We start from the raw sequence: 15687 nt of genomic DNA, 5'->3' as shown, positions 1-15687 counted from the left end.
GAGCCGGGGCCGCTTCTGGGAAGTGGGCGGCGGCGGCGGCGGCGACGGGCTGGAGCGCGCGGCCGCGGAGCCGGAGCGCTGGGAGCTGCTGCTCCGCCGCGGCGAGCTGCTGGCGCTGGGCGGCCACCTGAAGGGAGCGCTGGAGGCGTACGCGGCGGCGCTGCGCCGCGGGGCCCCGGCCAGGCCCGAGTGCCTCGGCACGCTGGTGGACTGCCTGGTGCTCAACTACCGGCTCCGCCACGGGCTGCGCTGCAGCGCGACCCCGGCGGCGGGCGCGGAGCCGGGCGCCGGCGGGCTGCTCAGCTGCCTGGGCTGCCGGGGCTTCCTGAGCGAGCCGGTGACCGTGCCCTGTGGCCACAGCTACTGCCGCCGCTGCCTGCGGAGAGAGCTCCGCGCCCGCTGCCGCCTCTGCCGGGACCGGCTGCCGCCCGCCCCCGCCGCTGCCACGGATGCTCCGGGCGCCGGCCCGCGGCCGCCGCCTCTGGCCGCCGCCATCGCCGCCTCGGACTTCAGGACCAGCGTCGTCCTCAACCACCTGGCCGAGAAGTGGTTCCCGGGCCAGCGGGAGCGAGCGCGGGCGGCCGGCCGGCTCGGGGAGCTGCTGTGCCAGGGGCGCTACCGGGAGGCCCTGGCCGCCGCCTGCGAGGCGCTGCGAGCAGGTGACCGCGCGGGGATGCGGCGCGGCCCGGCCGACCCCACCCTCCTTCCCCGACGGGCTGCTCGTCTGCGCCCCGGGGAGGCAGCTGTGCCTCCCGGAGGCCGCCTGACCCCGCGTGTCGGGGCTCCGGGTCCTCGAGGGGGTGGGAGGGGGCGGCGCCCCGGGGTGCTTCGGTCACAATGGGGATCGCCCTCGGAGCCGCCTGTGACGCGGCGCCGGGAGGGGCGCCCGGGCGCGGGGTTCCCTCGGCCGCGGCCTGGCGGGCGGGCGGGCGCGTCCCGAGCCGAGCGCGGGATGGCGGGGAGCTGGGCGAGCCCGGCGGCCGCTCGCTTCCTGCCGCGCGCTTTCCGGTGATTGACCGATCGGGCCGGGCCGGGCCGGGGGAGCGCGGCGCCAGGACAGCCCGGACGGGAGAGGATCCCCGGCGGCGGCGAGGCGTGCAACGTTTACCTTCGTCTCGCACAAAAGTCACCGGGGCAATTGGAAGCCGCGGGAGGGCAGAATTGCATAAGCTGGGGGGGAGCGTTGTGTAACGGGTGACGTCCGGTGGGCGTGGCGGGAGCTCGGCGCCCGCACCCAGCACCGGGAGGCCCCCGGGCCGCCGGGCTGCGGGCGGGCTCGGAGCTGCCCGGGCCGTTCGATCCTACCTGAAAAGGCTGGCGGAGTTGGTTCCTCTTGATGGTTTCAGCCTGCCTGTTTCAAATCATGGTTGTTTCATAAACAGCGCTGTGCTTAGTTTCGAACACACCTCGTTCACGGTAGAGATAAAGAGGTAGTGTCTGATGGAGTTCTTTGCCAGGCTTCTGTTGGCCTCTCCACTCTTGATCAAGCTGTGCAGAAAGGCCCTGTCGATCTTTTGTCTATTTCTTTCCCTCTGAGCAGCAGCTTCGGCCTCCTAACCTAGGTTAGCACTTTTCTTAAGGTGGTTTTAGGCTGTGGCAGGGGACGTGGCCAGACTTATCTAAGTAAAATGAAGAGTTGTTCTTTAAATCGGTGCTTTTCTCCCCAGAGGGGCGTCACCCCCCCAGGGGACATATCGGGAGATATTTTTGGTTGCCACCCCTCGTGGGAGTGGTGGTTCTGGTCCCTCTAGTGGGTAGAGACCAGGGATGCTGCTAAACATCCTACAATGCACAGGACGGCCTCCCACACAATTATAAAATGTCAGTGGTGTCACTTAAGCCTTGTTCAGTAAGCGTATTTCAAGATTAGTGTCTATGTTGGCATGAAATAATACTCGGGGGATAATCCCCAAGAAAACAAACATCTAAAATATAAACTGATGATAGGTATGAGGTAAATTTATAAACTATGTAACTGAAAGTATCTTGTTGTGGATCTTTTCCTGTAGATGCTTAGTCATTTTGAACTAATGACAATAGATTGTTGTTTAATACCTTTAAACCATAAAGCACAAACCCTGCATATTTTCATATTCTTTCGGTATCGTTATGGGGTGTAGGCGGTTATAAAATAAATTAGAGAGGTTGACCCAGTACAAAAAAGAACTATTTGAAATATAAAATTCTGATATAGGCGACTCTGTCCCTCTGGGTGAATAGCGTAGGAGTAGGGAGTACAGACCATCTGGGCCGTGGTCCTCAATTTATTAATGAAGCAGAAGCTAGGACAGTGCAATGACTTGTCCACCGTCTCACTGTTTGCTGGTTGTAGAGGCAACAGGGTATCCTCCAGTGCTCCTAAATGCTGGACCAGGGTTCATCCTGCCTTTGTAGCTCACCCAACGAAAATGTTTAAAGTAAATTTCCAGGGAAGTTATTTTGTCGCTAGTGTCAAATAAAGGCTGAAATTTAAGGACAGCCTATTCAGTTTTAACTGTTGCTAATTTAGTGGTTTGATCTCTTCAATTAGGCCCTCCATAAGAATTCAGGTCCTAATCCATGGGAGAACAGTGAGCACATTTAGTAATTAAGGTCTAGCTTAATGTTCTATGACCAATAATCTTTTAATTAAGGAAGATTCTGGGCCGTGGATTGAGGATTTTATTTTTAACAGAAAAAGACTCTGAAAGGTCTACTTTTTCCCTTTTTCAGTTTGCATGGGCAGCATATGGCAATTTCCGCATTCAGCTGCTTAATCCTACTTTTGCGGGACTAGAACCCAAGTTTCCTGACTTCCACATCGTTGGCCCATTTTCCCCCCATTTGTAGGTCTTTCGAAAATCATTAATTCCCATACTCGAAAATGTGTCTGAATGGTACTAACGGGGATAGCTTTTTTCATCCTCTGAATTTTTAGTGTGAAGCAGGAGAAAAGGATCTTAAAGCTAACAAATTATAGTTGGTAAAGTACACGTATTATGTATTCAACAGTTCAGCGGCATAAATAAAAAAGTTAACTGGTCAAGTCATAAATCTATTTGAACAGTTAAGCTTTTAACTTTTTGAGAGTTGGCTAGGCATTTGAAATGTATTTATGTAACTGTCCGGTTGTAGTTACTCATGATTCATTCTTGTTGCCAGTGAAAAAAGACTTTCACTGTAATTTCTTCATATAATGCTTATAATGAAATAAGTAAATACTATTAATTAGAAAAAAATAATCTAGTCTACAGTTAGCCCACACACATCCAAATTTGTCCCTGTCAACAAGAAAGGAAAGCTTGAAAACCTTTGCCAAAATCAGAAGTTTCCCATTGAGATTACATAAGTTTCTGTTGAATTGAAATATATTTAGGTAACATTTAATCCATTGATCTTTTGATATTAACTCTCAGATGTTTCATAACTTTCTGTCTTTTTAGAGTTCAAGGATGTTATGTAACAGTCTTTTCTGCGTTGAATCATTGCACTTGAGTCTATTGAAATGACCCCACTTTGCTGTCTTCCTTTTATTTTCAGTGAATTTTTACACTTGCCTCCACCCCATATACACCCCTCTCCCCCAAAAGAAAACAGCAGGAGAGTGTGGTTTATAGTTTGAACTGGTTTTTAAAAAAATAAAGGTCAGAAGAGGGAGAACATTTTTTTTGAAATACTTGGAAGGAAATTTTTGTCTTTAATACTAATTACATAGTCCTTGACTATTACCAAGTGTTTTAAAATTCTTTATATCATTTGATCTTCACAAAGAATCCTGTGGAGTGCTCTTATCCTCAGAAGGAAATTGAGGCCCCTGGAGATGGAGGTGCAGTGTGGACTAGTGGTTAAAGCTGTGCATGCTGGGAGCTGACTACCTGGGTTGAATCCCACTGCAGCCCTCCACTTGCATTCTGACCTTGGGCCTGTTGTCTAACCTCCCTGTTTTGGTTTCCTTATCTGAAAAGTGGGAATAGTATCCACTTCATAGAGAGATACCAGTAATAACAACCGCCTAGGGCTCTTACGAGAATTGAGTCAAAACATGTAAAGTGCTTTTGAATGGTGCCTGACAGAGTAAATATTAATTAAAATATTTTAAAAATGTAAGAGTTGTGCTACAGCTAAAAGATGATTTAGCTAGAATTGAAATCTAAACCATGTGATATCAAGTCCTATTTTTTTCTCTCTACCACATTAATAATATTACCAGAGTGAGGGTTAAATCCTGATTCTATCCTATGTATGTTAATTCATGTTAACATTTTAGCGTATATCAATAAAATATAGATACTCCAACACTTTAGTTGAAAAGAGATTAGTCAAATTATAGGTGAATAATGAATACGTTTAAAGAAAATGTAAAGGGCTTTTAATATCTTATGCAACTCAACTGGGTCAATGTGAAGAGATTTGAATTTAATTAATCAATAAACTTATTTGTGCCCTAACTTATTCTGCAAAGGACCTGAAACAATAAACATTGACATTTATGTGGTGTTTCATAGTTCACAAAGTATTTTCACTTCCATTATCTTAACCGATCCTTACAGAAGATTGTGTGAGGTAGGAAGGCAAGTGTTCATATTCCTAATTCACCAATTGAAGAAAAGAGCTCCAAGAATTTTAAGTGACTTTTTTAAGGGAAGAAGTGACCACGTTAGAATTGAAAGCAGAAACCGGGTGTGCAGGATATTGCTTCTAAATATAAAGTTGATTAAAAAATGAGCATATAAAACATAAATCGTAAATATTCTTCCTATTCATTCAACAAGTATTTATTGAGTACCTACTGTATACCAAGCATCATTTTAGGTGCTGGATATACAGAAGTGAACAAAATTAAGTCCCTGTCGTTATAGAGTTTGGTTTTTTTTGTTTCTTTTAAAATGGAAGCAAATATTTATTAAAAATCACTAGAAAAGGTGCTTATTGCTTAATTGACTTCTAATTAATTGAGCCTATATGCACTATATCTCTGATTCATCTTGTCTTTAATTCAGAAGTCACTTTAAGGGTTTTTCAGTGCCTCAGGTTCACTATAAAAATGTTATGATGGCATATTCTTATTGATATAGAAGATTAACAAAAGGGTTTATATACACTTAATAGTGTCCTGTCTTGTATAAATAATTTCTGCGTTTTCACCTGTTTTTTCTTCATCAAACAAATAATTCAAAATTTACCAAAACTCACTTATCTTAGATTTCTAGTTATTTGTATATTAGCCTTCTGTTTATTCAGAACTGTTTTTCTATTTCCTGGAACAATTCTAAGAGGCTTGGATATATTCAAGTACAATTTTAAATGAATTTGTATAGCATTCTGCCTCTTTGTTGGAAAGGTATTTTTCAAAATTGTCATGTTTTGTATAGAGGGTGAATGCCTTAAGAGAACTAAAATGCAAGACAGAAGCTTGGTTCAATTTTTTCCTTTTTCTTTTGTAGGATAGGATCAGTTTTTTGCTTCCCCACCTTCTTTAGCTCACTGTTGTCCCATTCTCTAGTCTGCACTATACTCCCTAAAGATATTTCTCATTTGGGCTAAGGTTTATTTGCATAAAAGAAGAGATAGAAAATACTCTTCCAATACCTGTATCAAAAGCTAATCTCATTTCTTTATCAACTTGTTTTGAAATGTTTTGTAATATTAACAGTAACTGTTATTTATTGAACACTTGTGCGCCAGGCAGTGTGTTAACTATTAACATGCATTATCTTATTTAGTCCTCGCAACAGTCTTAAGATGTAGGTATCATCAGCAGTGTGTAAGGGATAGACTGAGGTACTCCCCAAAGTGAATCTGAACCCAGATCTTCTGAATCCAGTGGTTGTGATCTTAATTACTGTGCCAGATTACTATTCCTGGGCTTTATTAATCAATCATTAATCACTTGTCACTTGGCAGCTTTGAATTTAAATGTTATAACCCAGTCCTACCATACTGGACTTGATAAAGTAATAGATGCAAAGAAATTTGGTGTTTTGGTTGGCCATTGACATTCTTGAAATAGCTCAACGTGTAAATCTAAGATAAAGATACTCAGAATGAGAAAAAGGATGTGAACAGGAAGTTTTACACTTACATGTAAACAACCCAAATAGCCTATAAATATATAGTTTTAAAGGTCACACTCACAGAAGAGAGGCCTGTTAAAATAATGGTGCTATTTTTCACTTGTATTTTTCTAGTGAACAACATAAACAGCTGTGAGACTATAAAATAAGTAAAGTTTTATAAAAGGGCTAGCAGAATGTATTGAAAACTTTGTATGTCTCTATAACTTTCTACACAGTCATTCAACTTGATAGTTGACTGAGGAAATAAGCAGATATGTAAGGGCATGTAGATAGATGCTCATGTAGTATTTTTTATATTAGCAAAAATTGGGAGTAATAATTGCAGAGGAGGGAATTTTAAAATAGATTGTGTATATAGTAGAATACTTTGAAGCCATTAAAAATCATGTGGACTAGTAGTTAATTACATGGACCAAAAAAAGCAAGTTAAAACAATATATATGGTATATTTCCTAAAACTGTACATTAAAAATGTCATCACTTTCATACTCCAAAGAAAACTGTCTTTTTTTTTTTTCTTTTGAGGAAGATTAGCCCTGAGCTAACTGCTGCCAGTCCTCCTCTTTTTGCTCAGGAAGACTGGCCCTGAGCTAACATCCGTGCCCATCTTCCTCCACTTTATATGTGGGACGCCTGCTACAGCATGACGTGCCAAGTGGTGCCATGTCCGCACCCAGGATCCGAACTGGCGAGCGCTGGGCAGCCGAGAAGCAGAACGTGTGCACTTAACCTCTGGGCCACCGGGCTGGCCCCAGAAAAGTGTCTTGAGGGTGAATTAAATTAACAATGGGTAGACTCCTACTCTTGATCCCCTGTCCCTCAGCATTGGGACAAAGATGAGGAATCACGAATCTGGAGGACTTTCCCCTGTCAGCCCATGAACTGTCTTGGACAAAGACTGGTTCCCTCAGATGTGTAGCAGAATTTTATTTCAGTCTTTTTATTTGTCTAACGAGTCACCATATTCCTGGATCTGAGAGAAGAGAAAATGAGAGCATGAGCTGAGGAGCTTAAGGGGACAGATTTTAATGAATTTCCCCTGGCTCAGCAAACATGTAGCAAAGCCAGGATTTGAGGATACAAAGACGGGAAATAATGGAGGGAGCTCAGAAATAGATTTGAAAATTAATACTATGCACATGGAGTGAAGGAATGGAGTCATAGTAGCAAACACTAAGTAGTGCTTACAATGTAGCAAGCTCTGTTCCCAGTACTTTGCATATATTAACTCGGCTCTTGAGTAACCTTGTGAAGCAGAATACTGTTATTAGCATGCAGGTGAACAGCCAGAGCTCTGGAGCCAGACTGCTGGAGGTAGAATCTAGAATCCACCACTTACTAGCTGTTTGATCTTGAGCAAGTCACTTCAACTCTGTGCTCAGTTTCCCTATCTGTAAAAACGCAATGTTAGACCCATGTAAGATTGTTCTGAAGGTTGTAAATCATTTAGAACAGTACATAGTAAGTAGTGGTTCTTAAATAAAAATAAATTTTAAAAACACCCTCAATTTGACAGCTGAGGAGGCTGAGGTACAGAGGTGTTTGGTAATATTCTCCAGGTCACAGCAAGTAAGTGGAGGAGCCCGGAATTGACCCCAGGCAGTCTGACCTTAAGGCTCATGCTCTTGATCCTTCTGAGAGGCTGAGTGGAAGTGGACTCAAGGGCAAGCATCTTGAGAAGAGATTGGTGAGCTGTTCTGCTAGACGAGACAGTTATCCAGACCAGGGGGAGGAGAATGGTCTGACAAGGAGTGATAGGACGAGGAGAGAGCTCTGTGAGCAAACGAGGGAGGCGGGAAATAGAGTGGATCCTCGGGGCAGGGCGAGCAGTTCGGTATCATTGGGACTTGAAGTGGGAGGTTGATAGTGACAGGAAGTAAGGCTGGAGAGGTGGGCAGGAGCCAGGCATGAAGGAACTTGTATGTCGTACCAACCCGCTTCATCTTGTGGCTGATGAGGATATAGGTAGGGTAAAACTGGGAGGCAGTAAGAGCTGTCAGCAAGCTATTGCAGTAGTCTTAAACAGATTTTGGGAGCCTAAGCCAAAGCTATTAGTAGTAGGGTTGGAAAAGACCAGGGACAGATTTGAGAAATATTATGGGAGATAAAATTGACAAAGTTAAGAATTTGATTTGAGAAGTCAGTGGTGTTACTAAGAGAGAATACAGTGAAAAGACACTTTTTTTTTTGGTGGGAAACACTGAATTTGAGGAAAGGTACAACAGACAGTTGGAAATTTGATGAATCTGAAAGTAGGGTGAAAAAATCAGGCCTGAAGATCAAGATTTGGGAGTTAGATCGTGCTCAGTACGATTAGCCCAACTGCATCTTTCTTTATATTCACTTCTCCGAAAAATTGAGTCTCTAATGTGCCAGGTGCTGGCTGGGCACTGTGGCTCCTGCAGGAGTGGACTGACAGGCCCACCCTGCTGGCCTGTGCAGAGAGGTGACTGTTTGCTCTGGTGTTCTCAGGCCACGTCGAGAGCATAGAGTAAATATTTGTTGCCTCTTTCAAACTTGAGTTAATGACACAGTTGGGGCTGATTGCTTTTTTTCACAGTTGGCCTTTTGCAGAAGTTTGCATGGAGGGCAGACCTTCTGTATGCTTTGACTTCTTGGAGGGCCTCAGTTAGTGCATTTGCCCCTTTTTGGAATTATGGGTGGCCCTAATCTCTGTATTGGGAGTTTGAACTCACCTGATGAGGTGTTTTTTTTTTTTTTTTTTTTTTTTTCTTGGATAGAATCATTCAAAAGAATTATTCCATTAACGTTTGAAGTTCTCAGTAAAAACATTACCTAGGAGGAATTGGGGAGCAAGAGTTTTAAAATCCGACCCTCTTTGTCATCTCTTCTTAGGGTGTACTTCTCTTCTTATCACAGTATATACTAACTTTTTAGGACCCTCCATCTCCCCTTAAGGTAGTGTCAGTAGTCGAAGTGTTTTGTGTGGAGTAGGGAGGGGACACAGTCTTTCATCGCTTTGGTCACAGTGCAGAAGTGTGATGTGTTGAGTGGGCTTTCTCAAAGACAGAGATCTTCTCAGTCCCTTCCTTCAGGGCTGACCTAAGGAGGCTGCATAAAGGTGACTGCTGAGCAGCGAAGGCCTTGAGAAAAGGGTCTTATATTCCATCATTCTGAGTGTGCACTGCGTCAAGGATGGTGCAACAGGAACTTGCTGTAAAAGAAAAAATTGGAATTACAAAAGAGCCCAGTAATGGGTCCAGGAGTGGGGTGGGCTGCCTGTTGTGACAGTGAGCTCTGTCTGTCTGGAGGTGCTGGAGTAGAGGCGGGGTCTCAAGGATGCTCTTGGGAGCAGCCCAGCTGAGGGGGGAAAGCTGCACATCCCGGGCCCCAGTCCTTGGCCCCTTCAGAGTTTTTTGTTGCTGGTCAGTGGACCACTCATTCTTGGACTGTTTTGGCCTGCACTGCTCTCCATTTTCTGAACTCCACTTGTGCTTGTCAAATCAGATTACATGAAGCCGCTGCAGAAGAAAATAAAGTTTCCTCGTTAGATTGTAAGCTCCTGGAAGACAGGGGTAAATTAAAATCTGTTGAACACCTACAGCTCCCAGCTTTGTGCTGGGCCTCTTCATTCTTGATTGGTTAATCAGACTGAGCTTTCAATTGCTACGCATTTTTGTTCAGAGATAATGATTTCCAATTATATTGCTTTAAGAAACAAAAGACAAAATATTCTAGACGTGTCGTTTTTTATTTGGGAAGTAAGAAATATTTTCATGAATATTAATTTCATTCTTTAAAAATTTTCATTAGTATAAGTTTGAGGGAATGATATAATTTCTATTCTCAAGCACGAGCAACTGAAAAATTTCTGTCTAATTTAATCATTAAATCAAGAGTTCACCAGCAACCGAAAAAGTTGTGTCTCATTTAATTGTTAAATTGAAAGTTATCTGTAGAAAAGCAATCATTTAAAAACTAGTGTAAACCGGGGAGCTCTTGAGAAGTTTTATTATAGTTTTTTTTTCTTTTTAAATGAGGCTTTATGGGTCTTTATGCCTATCTCGCACTGAAGGCTTTATTTCATAAGCATACATTATTAAAGGCTTCAGAGATGAATAGCTTTTAAAGAAGAGTCAAGCTCATTTCGTCTGTAGATGTACTGGGAATGAGTGTCTTGCTTACTCTTCAGTTTTAGAATCTGTGTACCTGTAATAATCGCTTATAGTCTCATAGGTGAACTGTCTGACATTCTGAATGCCATTGGACACTAATTTGGTTTTACAAGTAGAGACATAGAGGATAGTGAAATTGTCAACAAAACTTAATATTTGAAATTAAATCTGTTTTGGAACAGTCTGATACCATTCTGGCTAATGGCAGGAATTAAAGTTTTAACCTCTTAAAAACCCTAACTCTTATCAACCCCTCTCCTCCAGAATCAGGACCATTGTATACCCTCCCAATATTGAGCCGTGGTCACTCTTTGTTACTATGGAAATTCTATGTGCAGTAGTTACACATAGGGTCATTTATAAATGAAGAGTTAGAAATTAGGGTACAAAAAATTAAGATTTACCATAAAAAGGCAAATCTTTAGACATCTAAGATGTCTTTTAAATCTGTATAGAATGCCCTGTTTTAAGAAAACATTCGTTTTTTAGAGGTGATTATTCATGTTTTAAAAATATTTCCACTATTCTTAAAAACCGTAGTTTCCTCCATTAACTTAATCTGCATATAATGATTTGATAGAACTTTAGACAAAATTCGACATGTAAGCGGGTTGCACCCATACTGTGCTCATTCACTGCCTTTATTTGCTGGTTATTGACTGGAATCACTAAGTCAGTTCTTAATCTAGTAGGATGTATTTTGTGGATTACGCAATAATCTTTTAAAAATAATCAAATCTTTATAAAATATTTGTTTCAGAGCCCAGCGACTTGACTCTAAAAATTTACAGAGCTGAATCATATGCTGGTCTCCAAGAATTTAAAGCAGCCATAGAAGATTTAAATGCAATTCTCTGTCAACTGCCAAATTGGCCTGAGGTAAAGTTACTGTTTTACATTTGCATGAATTTTAAAATTTCAGCTGTAGGGAACATGCATTCAATTATGGTTATAAGTTTTAACAGAATGGATTGGTTGACTCTAAATAAAATATATAGAGTTCCAGAAATCTAAGGTCAATATTTTGAGTAAATAAATATTATCTGACAGTTTTTTAAATTATAAGAAACTTACTTCCTTATTAAAGAACAACGTGAATTCAAGGCATGGAAAAAATTAGAGATTTCAGTAGACAAAATTTCCTCAAAGAGATACAACTGGCCATATTGTCAAAGTGGATCCAAACTGGACATGGATGGAGGAGGTTTATTACTGGAAAGAGAAGAAGTCTTTGAGCCTGGACAGTCGATTGAGGCATTATAATGGGAACTAGATGATTAGACAGTGATTTCATACAGTAGATGGGGCAAAGGAGGTTGCCCTGCCTATGTGGTTTTAAAAAAGGCTTGAGGTGTAAATATAAAATATATCATCAGTTTACTAAATCTCCTTTCTATCAAATTGCCAAGTTCTTTAAGCTAGAAATTACTCTTTTATGTGACTTTTTCCTCCATTCAAAACTGCCTTTGAGGGTAGTATAGTGAGAAAGCTGTGAAAATTATAAATTAGAGAAAATGCTACTAACTGCCATGATGGCATGACCTATTAGTAGAAGACAAATATTTATTAAGAATAAGATGGAAGGGGCTGGCCCTGTGGCATAGTTGTTAAGTTTGGCGCACTCCTCTTGGGTGGCCTGTGTTCACAGATTCAGATCTCTGGCGTGGACCTACACTGCTCATCAGCCATGCTTTGGTGGTGACCCACATATAAAGTTTGGGGGGGGGGGGGGCAGGGATAGATTGGCACAGATGTTAGCTCAGAGCTAACCTTCCTCAAGCAAAAAAAGGAGGAGAATTGGCAACATGTTAGCTCGGGGCTAATCTTCCTCAGACAAAAAGAACAAAAGGGAAAATGATCTGTATGGGCAACTGTAAAACTGTTGGAAAAAAAAAGATTCCTCTGGACTTAGCGCTGAAGTGAGGTAATTAGAAATGTGGTTTTGAAGCCACTTTCTGGGCCTCCGTCCCTCCTACCTGAGTGCTTCTCCAGCTAGTATGTAAATATACCTTTAAACGCCTTGGGCTCCTCAGAGTCATTCAGAGATTCAGAATGAGCATTTCCGAGCTGACTGTTTTTTTTCTTTACTTGATGCTGATTTTTTAAAAGCAAGTCTCTCAGTAAAAGTTGCGTTTCTGCTTTGACTGCAGGTCTACTTCAGGAAAGGAAAAGTACTCCACGACGCTGGTTTTTTCGGTGATGCCTTACAACTCTTTCTTCAGTGCTTAGCCCTGGATGAAGATTTTGCACCTGCAAAGCTAGAAGTAGAAAAGGTAATTAGTTTACCAACTATAATAGTTCCAGGCAGGGCTGACACACAGGTCTTCCTAAAAATGCTGATTAGAAAGTTGGGATAACAACATAAGGAGTCCATAAGTCCAATTTAGTAGCAATTTGGCAGGTGGTTTTCAGGTTCCTATACTTTTGTGTATTGAGTTGTTAGTGAAATCAGAACATTTCATTCACAGATATTTAAATGCGTTATTTGTGCTTAGTTAAATTTAGACGTTCCCTAATAATTTGTTCCATCTGAGCCAGACTAATCATCCTTAATTAAACATTGTTGTCATGATGTTCCTGCTCAGGAATTTTTATTGGCCTGCCTTTTGCCTTTCATGTCATGTCTCAACTTTGCTTACTTTCCATGGTTACCAATAGTATTGCCCCAGTCAATGTTTTCCTTTCTTTTTTTTTTTTTTGCCCTCTTTTTCTCAGTAATCCATATCACTTTTTAAAGTTTATTCTGTGGTGTGTTAAGAGGTGTTATTTAAAAGAGAAAAGGGGGGGGGTCTCTGATCAAATGACTTGAAAGATTGAGTTAAACCAAGTTAAACAGGTTTCTTCAGAACTTCTCAGAGTTTTTGCTATGCCAGCATGACAACAGCATTCGGCTTTTGTCAAACTTACTCATCGAACATCTGGAAAGACTAGAGTCTTTGAAACATTTTTTGGGAAAATCTACCCTCATACAATTTTGGTGCCCGGTCCTGATGCTCTCCTCAGTGTCCTCAAAACATGCCAGTGTTTATCCCCTTTGTGGTGTTTCTTAAGGGTGGCTTTTTGTCAGCACCGCTTCAGTGCATGGTAAACGTAAAGATTCTTGGGCCCCACCACAGACCTTTGGAATTAGAATCTTGAGAGCTGGGGCATCGTGTAACTAGCACCCTGGGAGATGCTGAAGGACCCTGAAGTGTGAGAACTCTGAAATTGTTCTCAGATCCCAAACGCCTTAATGAATCCAGCTAACACTGGAATATCCTCTATGAGGTTTGTTTGCATATACATCCGAGGCCTCTGATTTAACAAAAAACTGTTTACTGTTGTGTGTTTTCTGATGGTTCTATATTTGTTCATGTTGCCTCGGTGAGATTGCAGTCTTCTTAAGGACTTACAATATGGCGTTTTCCATGCCGTTGGAGGCCCTTATATTTCTGTAAATATTTGTTGGTTAAAAAAGTCAGATGAACGCAAAAGAGCTGATGCTTTGAAATATTCGGTTTTCCTCTATATGCTTTGTATATTGTGGTATAATTTACATGTGTAATAAAATGCATAGATTTTACAGTTCAATGAGTTTTGAGAAATTATGCACTCCTGTAACAGAACCCCAATCAAAATAGAATTTCCAGCACCCTGGAAATTTCCCTCATCCCCTTTCTGGTAAGTCCCCTCTCTACCTGCTCCCAGAGGCAGCTACTGTTCAGATTTCTACCACCATAGAGCAGTTTGGCCCATTCAAGAACTTCTGTTAAAGTTGAATGGATAATGGATAATGGAATCATACAGCATGTACTCTTTTGTGTCTGGCTTTTTTTGTTCAACATAATAGTTTTGAGATACACCCAGTAAGTTTTTTCTTTTTTATTGTTCACTAAGTGTTCCATTGTGTGAAGGTAGCACAGTTTGTGGTATTCACAGTTAGTAGTGATTTTCATTTGGGTTGTTTCCAGTTGCTGCTGTGCACATTCTTGCACAAGTCATTTTGTGGACCTGGCTTTTTATAGCTCCTGGCTAAATACCTAGGAGTGGAGTTGCTGGGTACAAGGGTAGGTGTGTAGTTAATACATTTTTTTTTTAAATCAGGGGAAATGTAGAAACATCTACAGATTTTTAAATATTTTTGTATTAAATGGGGCATTGCTTGAGCACCTACCAGATATGCACACTTTTATTTACACTGTGTATATTTCCCTCTTATTTACATTGCAGTGATTCATGAATATCTCTGATTGTTGTGCATTTGAGAGAGAGTACAGCTGAAAGACCAAACCTCCAAATTTAGACTTTTAAGAAATGCACTGCTGTACATATAAACATAGCTTATTTGACAACCCCCAAAATTTGATTTCCTTCTAGCCAGGTTCTTCCTCTGCTTTAACCTACCCTGTTTCTTTGCAAGTTTTAGATGTGTTCCTGATAGAAGCACCCAGAAATTCTGATAGTGCAGCTGCCTGCCTCCCGGGTTAACTCCTGGCTGTTATGGGACTGCTGCGATTTGGTGCTCCCAACCAAGAGCTGGGCTGTAGTTCAGTGAGAAGCTAAATTCAGTGTAAATACATGGAATTGTAGGGTTTTATAGTTAGAGGTTCAAGTTCTTTAGTTCAGATAAACACTCTGAGTCCAGCCTTAAAATACACATTGGGGTGAACCATGAACCCATTCACCGGAGAAGACTCATTAATGTCTGGACGTAAATTATTGTCTACTGCTGTTAAGATCTCTTCCTTGTATTAAATCTTTATAGGCCACCTTATCCTTGGGTACCTTCTAAGGGCTACCAGTCTAACCTGTCCCATGGCTTCCTTTTGAATCATCTCTTGGAGGTGATTTGACCACGTGGAGGCACGCTTTGGTTTTGTAAGACTTCTTAGTCGATTTGGCGAGTCTGTTTATTACATTACTTAACCTCTTCTTTCCCTGTTCATTAAAAATAACGTCTGCTACAAATATTCTAAAAATTCTTAAATATTAGGTGAATTTGTGTTATTTTAACCAAGTATTTTATATTTGCCGTCACTTTTATAATATTTCTCTTACAGATTTTATGTGATTTATTATCACCAGAAAACTTAAAAGAAGGCCTGAAGGACTCTTCCTGGGGTCCGTTACCATGTATTAAAAACAAACCTTTTGGTTTTCCTTCGGTAATGGAAGAGCCTCTCTCTGCCAGTGAGCTTAGCCCCGAGCAGGTAAGTGCTGGGAAAAGATTGTCGTGGGCTTGGTCTATCTGTTTCTTTACAAGTTAAGATCTTCACTTTCTTAGTTTCTAGTACTAGAATCTCTTTAGGTAGTACTTTCAACCTGTTAAGCATTGTCTTAATAGGACTTCATCTGTAGCCTTTTATTTTATACTAGAAACTTTTTTTTTTTTTTAAAGATTGGCACCTGGGCTAGCAACTTTTGCCAATCTGTTTTTTTTTTTTTCTGCTTTATCTCCCCTGCACACAGTTGTATATATCTGAGTTGCATGTCCTTCTAGTTGTGGGATGTGGGAC

General features: G+C 41.7%; 1 protein-coding gene across 1 annotated transcript in view; it reads left to right on the top strand.

Annotated features, from left to right (window-relative positions):
- The window catches only part of LONRF1 (LON peptidase N-terminal domain and ring finger 1), a 40481-nt gene that overhangs the window by 8629 nt on the left and 16165 nt on the right, over window positions 1-15687 (top strand). The window contains exons 2-5 of the mRNA XM_046648815.1: window positions 4-659; window positions 10953-11071; window positions 12343-12465; window positions 15232-15381. Of these exons, the coding sequence (XP_046504771.1) occupies window positions 4-659; window positions 10953-11071; window positions 12343-12465; window positions 15232-15381 (1048 nt within the window). The remainder of the gene's footprint in view (window positions 1-3; window positions 660-10952; window positions 11072-12342; window positions 12466-15231; window positions 15382-15687) is intronic.

This window comes from Equus quagga, chromosome 22, assembly GCF_021613505.1.
Source record: "Equus quagga isolate Etosha38 chromosome 22, UCLA_HA_Equagga_1.0, whole genome shotgun sequence".
In the NCBI taxonomy this organism is placed as follows: domain Eukaryota; kingdom Metazoa; phylum Chordata; class Mammalia; order Perissodactyla; family Equidae; genus Equus; species Equus quagga.
Note: the sequence above shows the minus strand (reverse complement) of the source record. Positions and strands in the feature narration are given on the sequence as shown.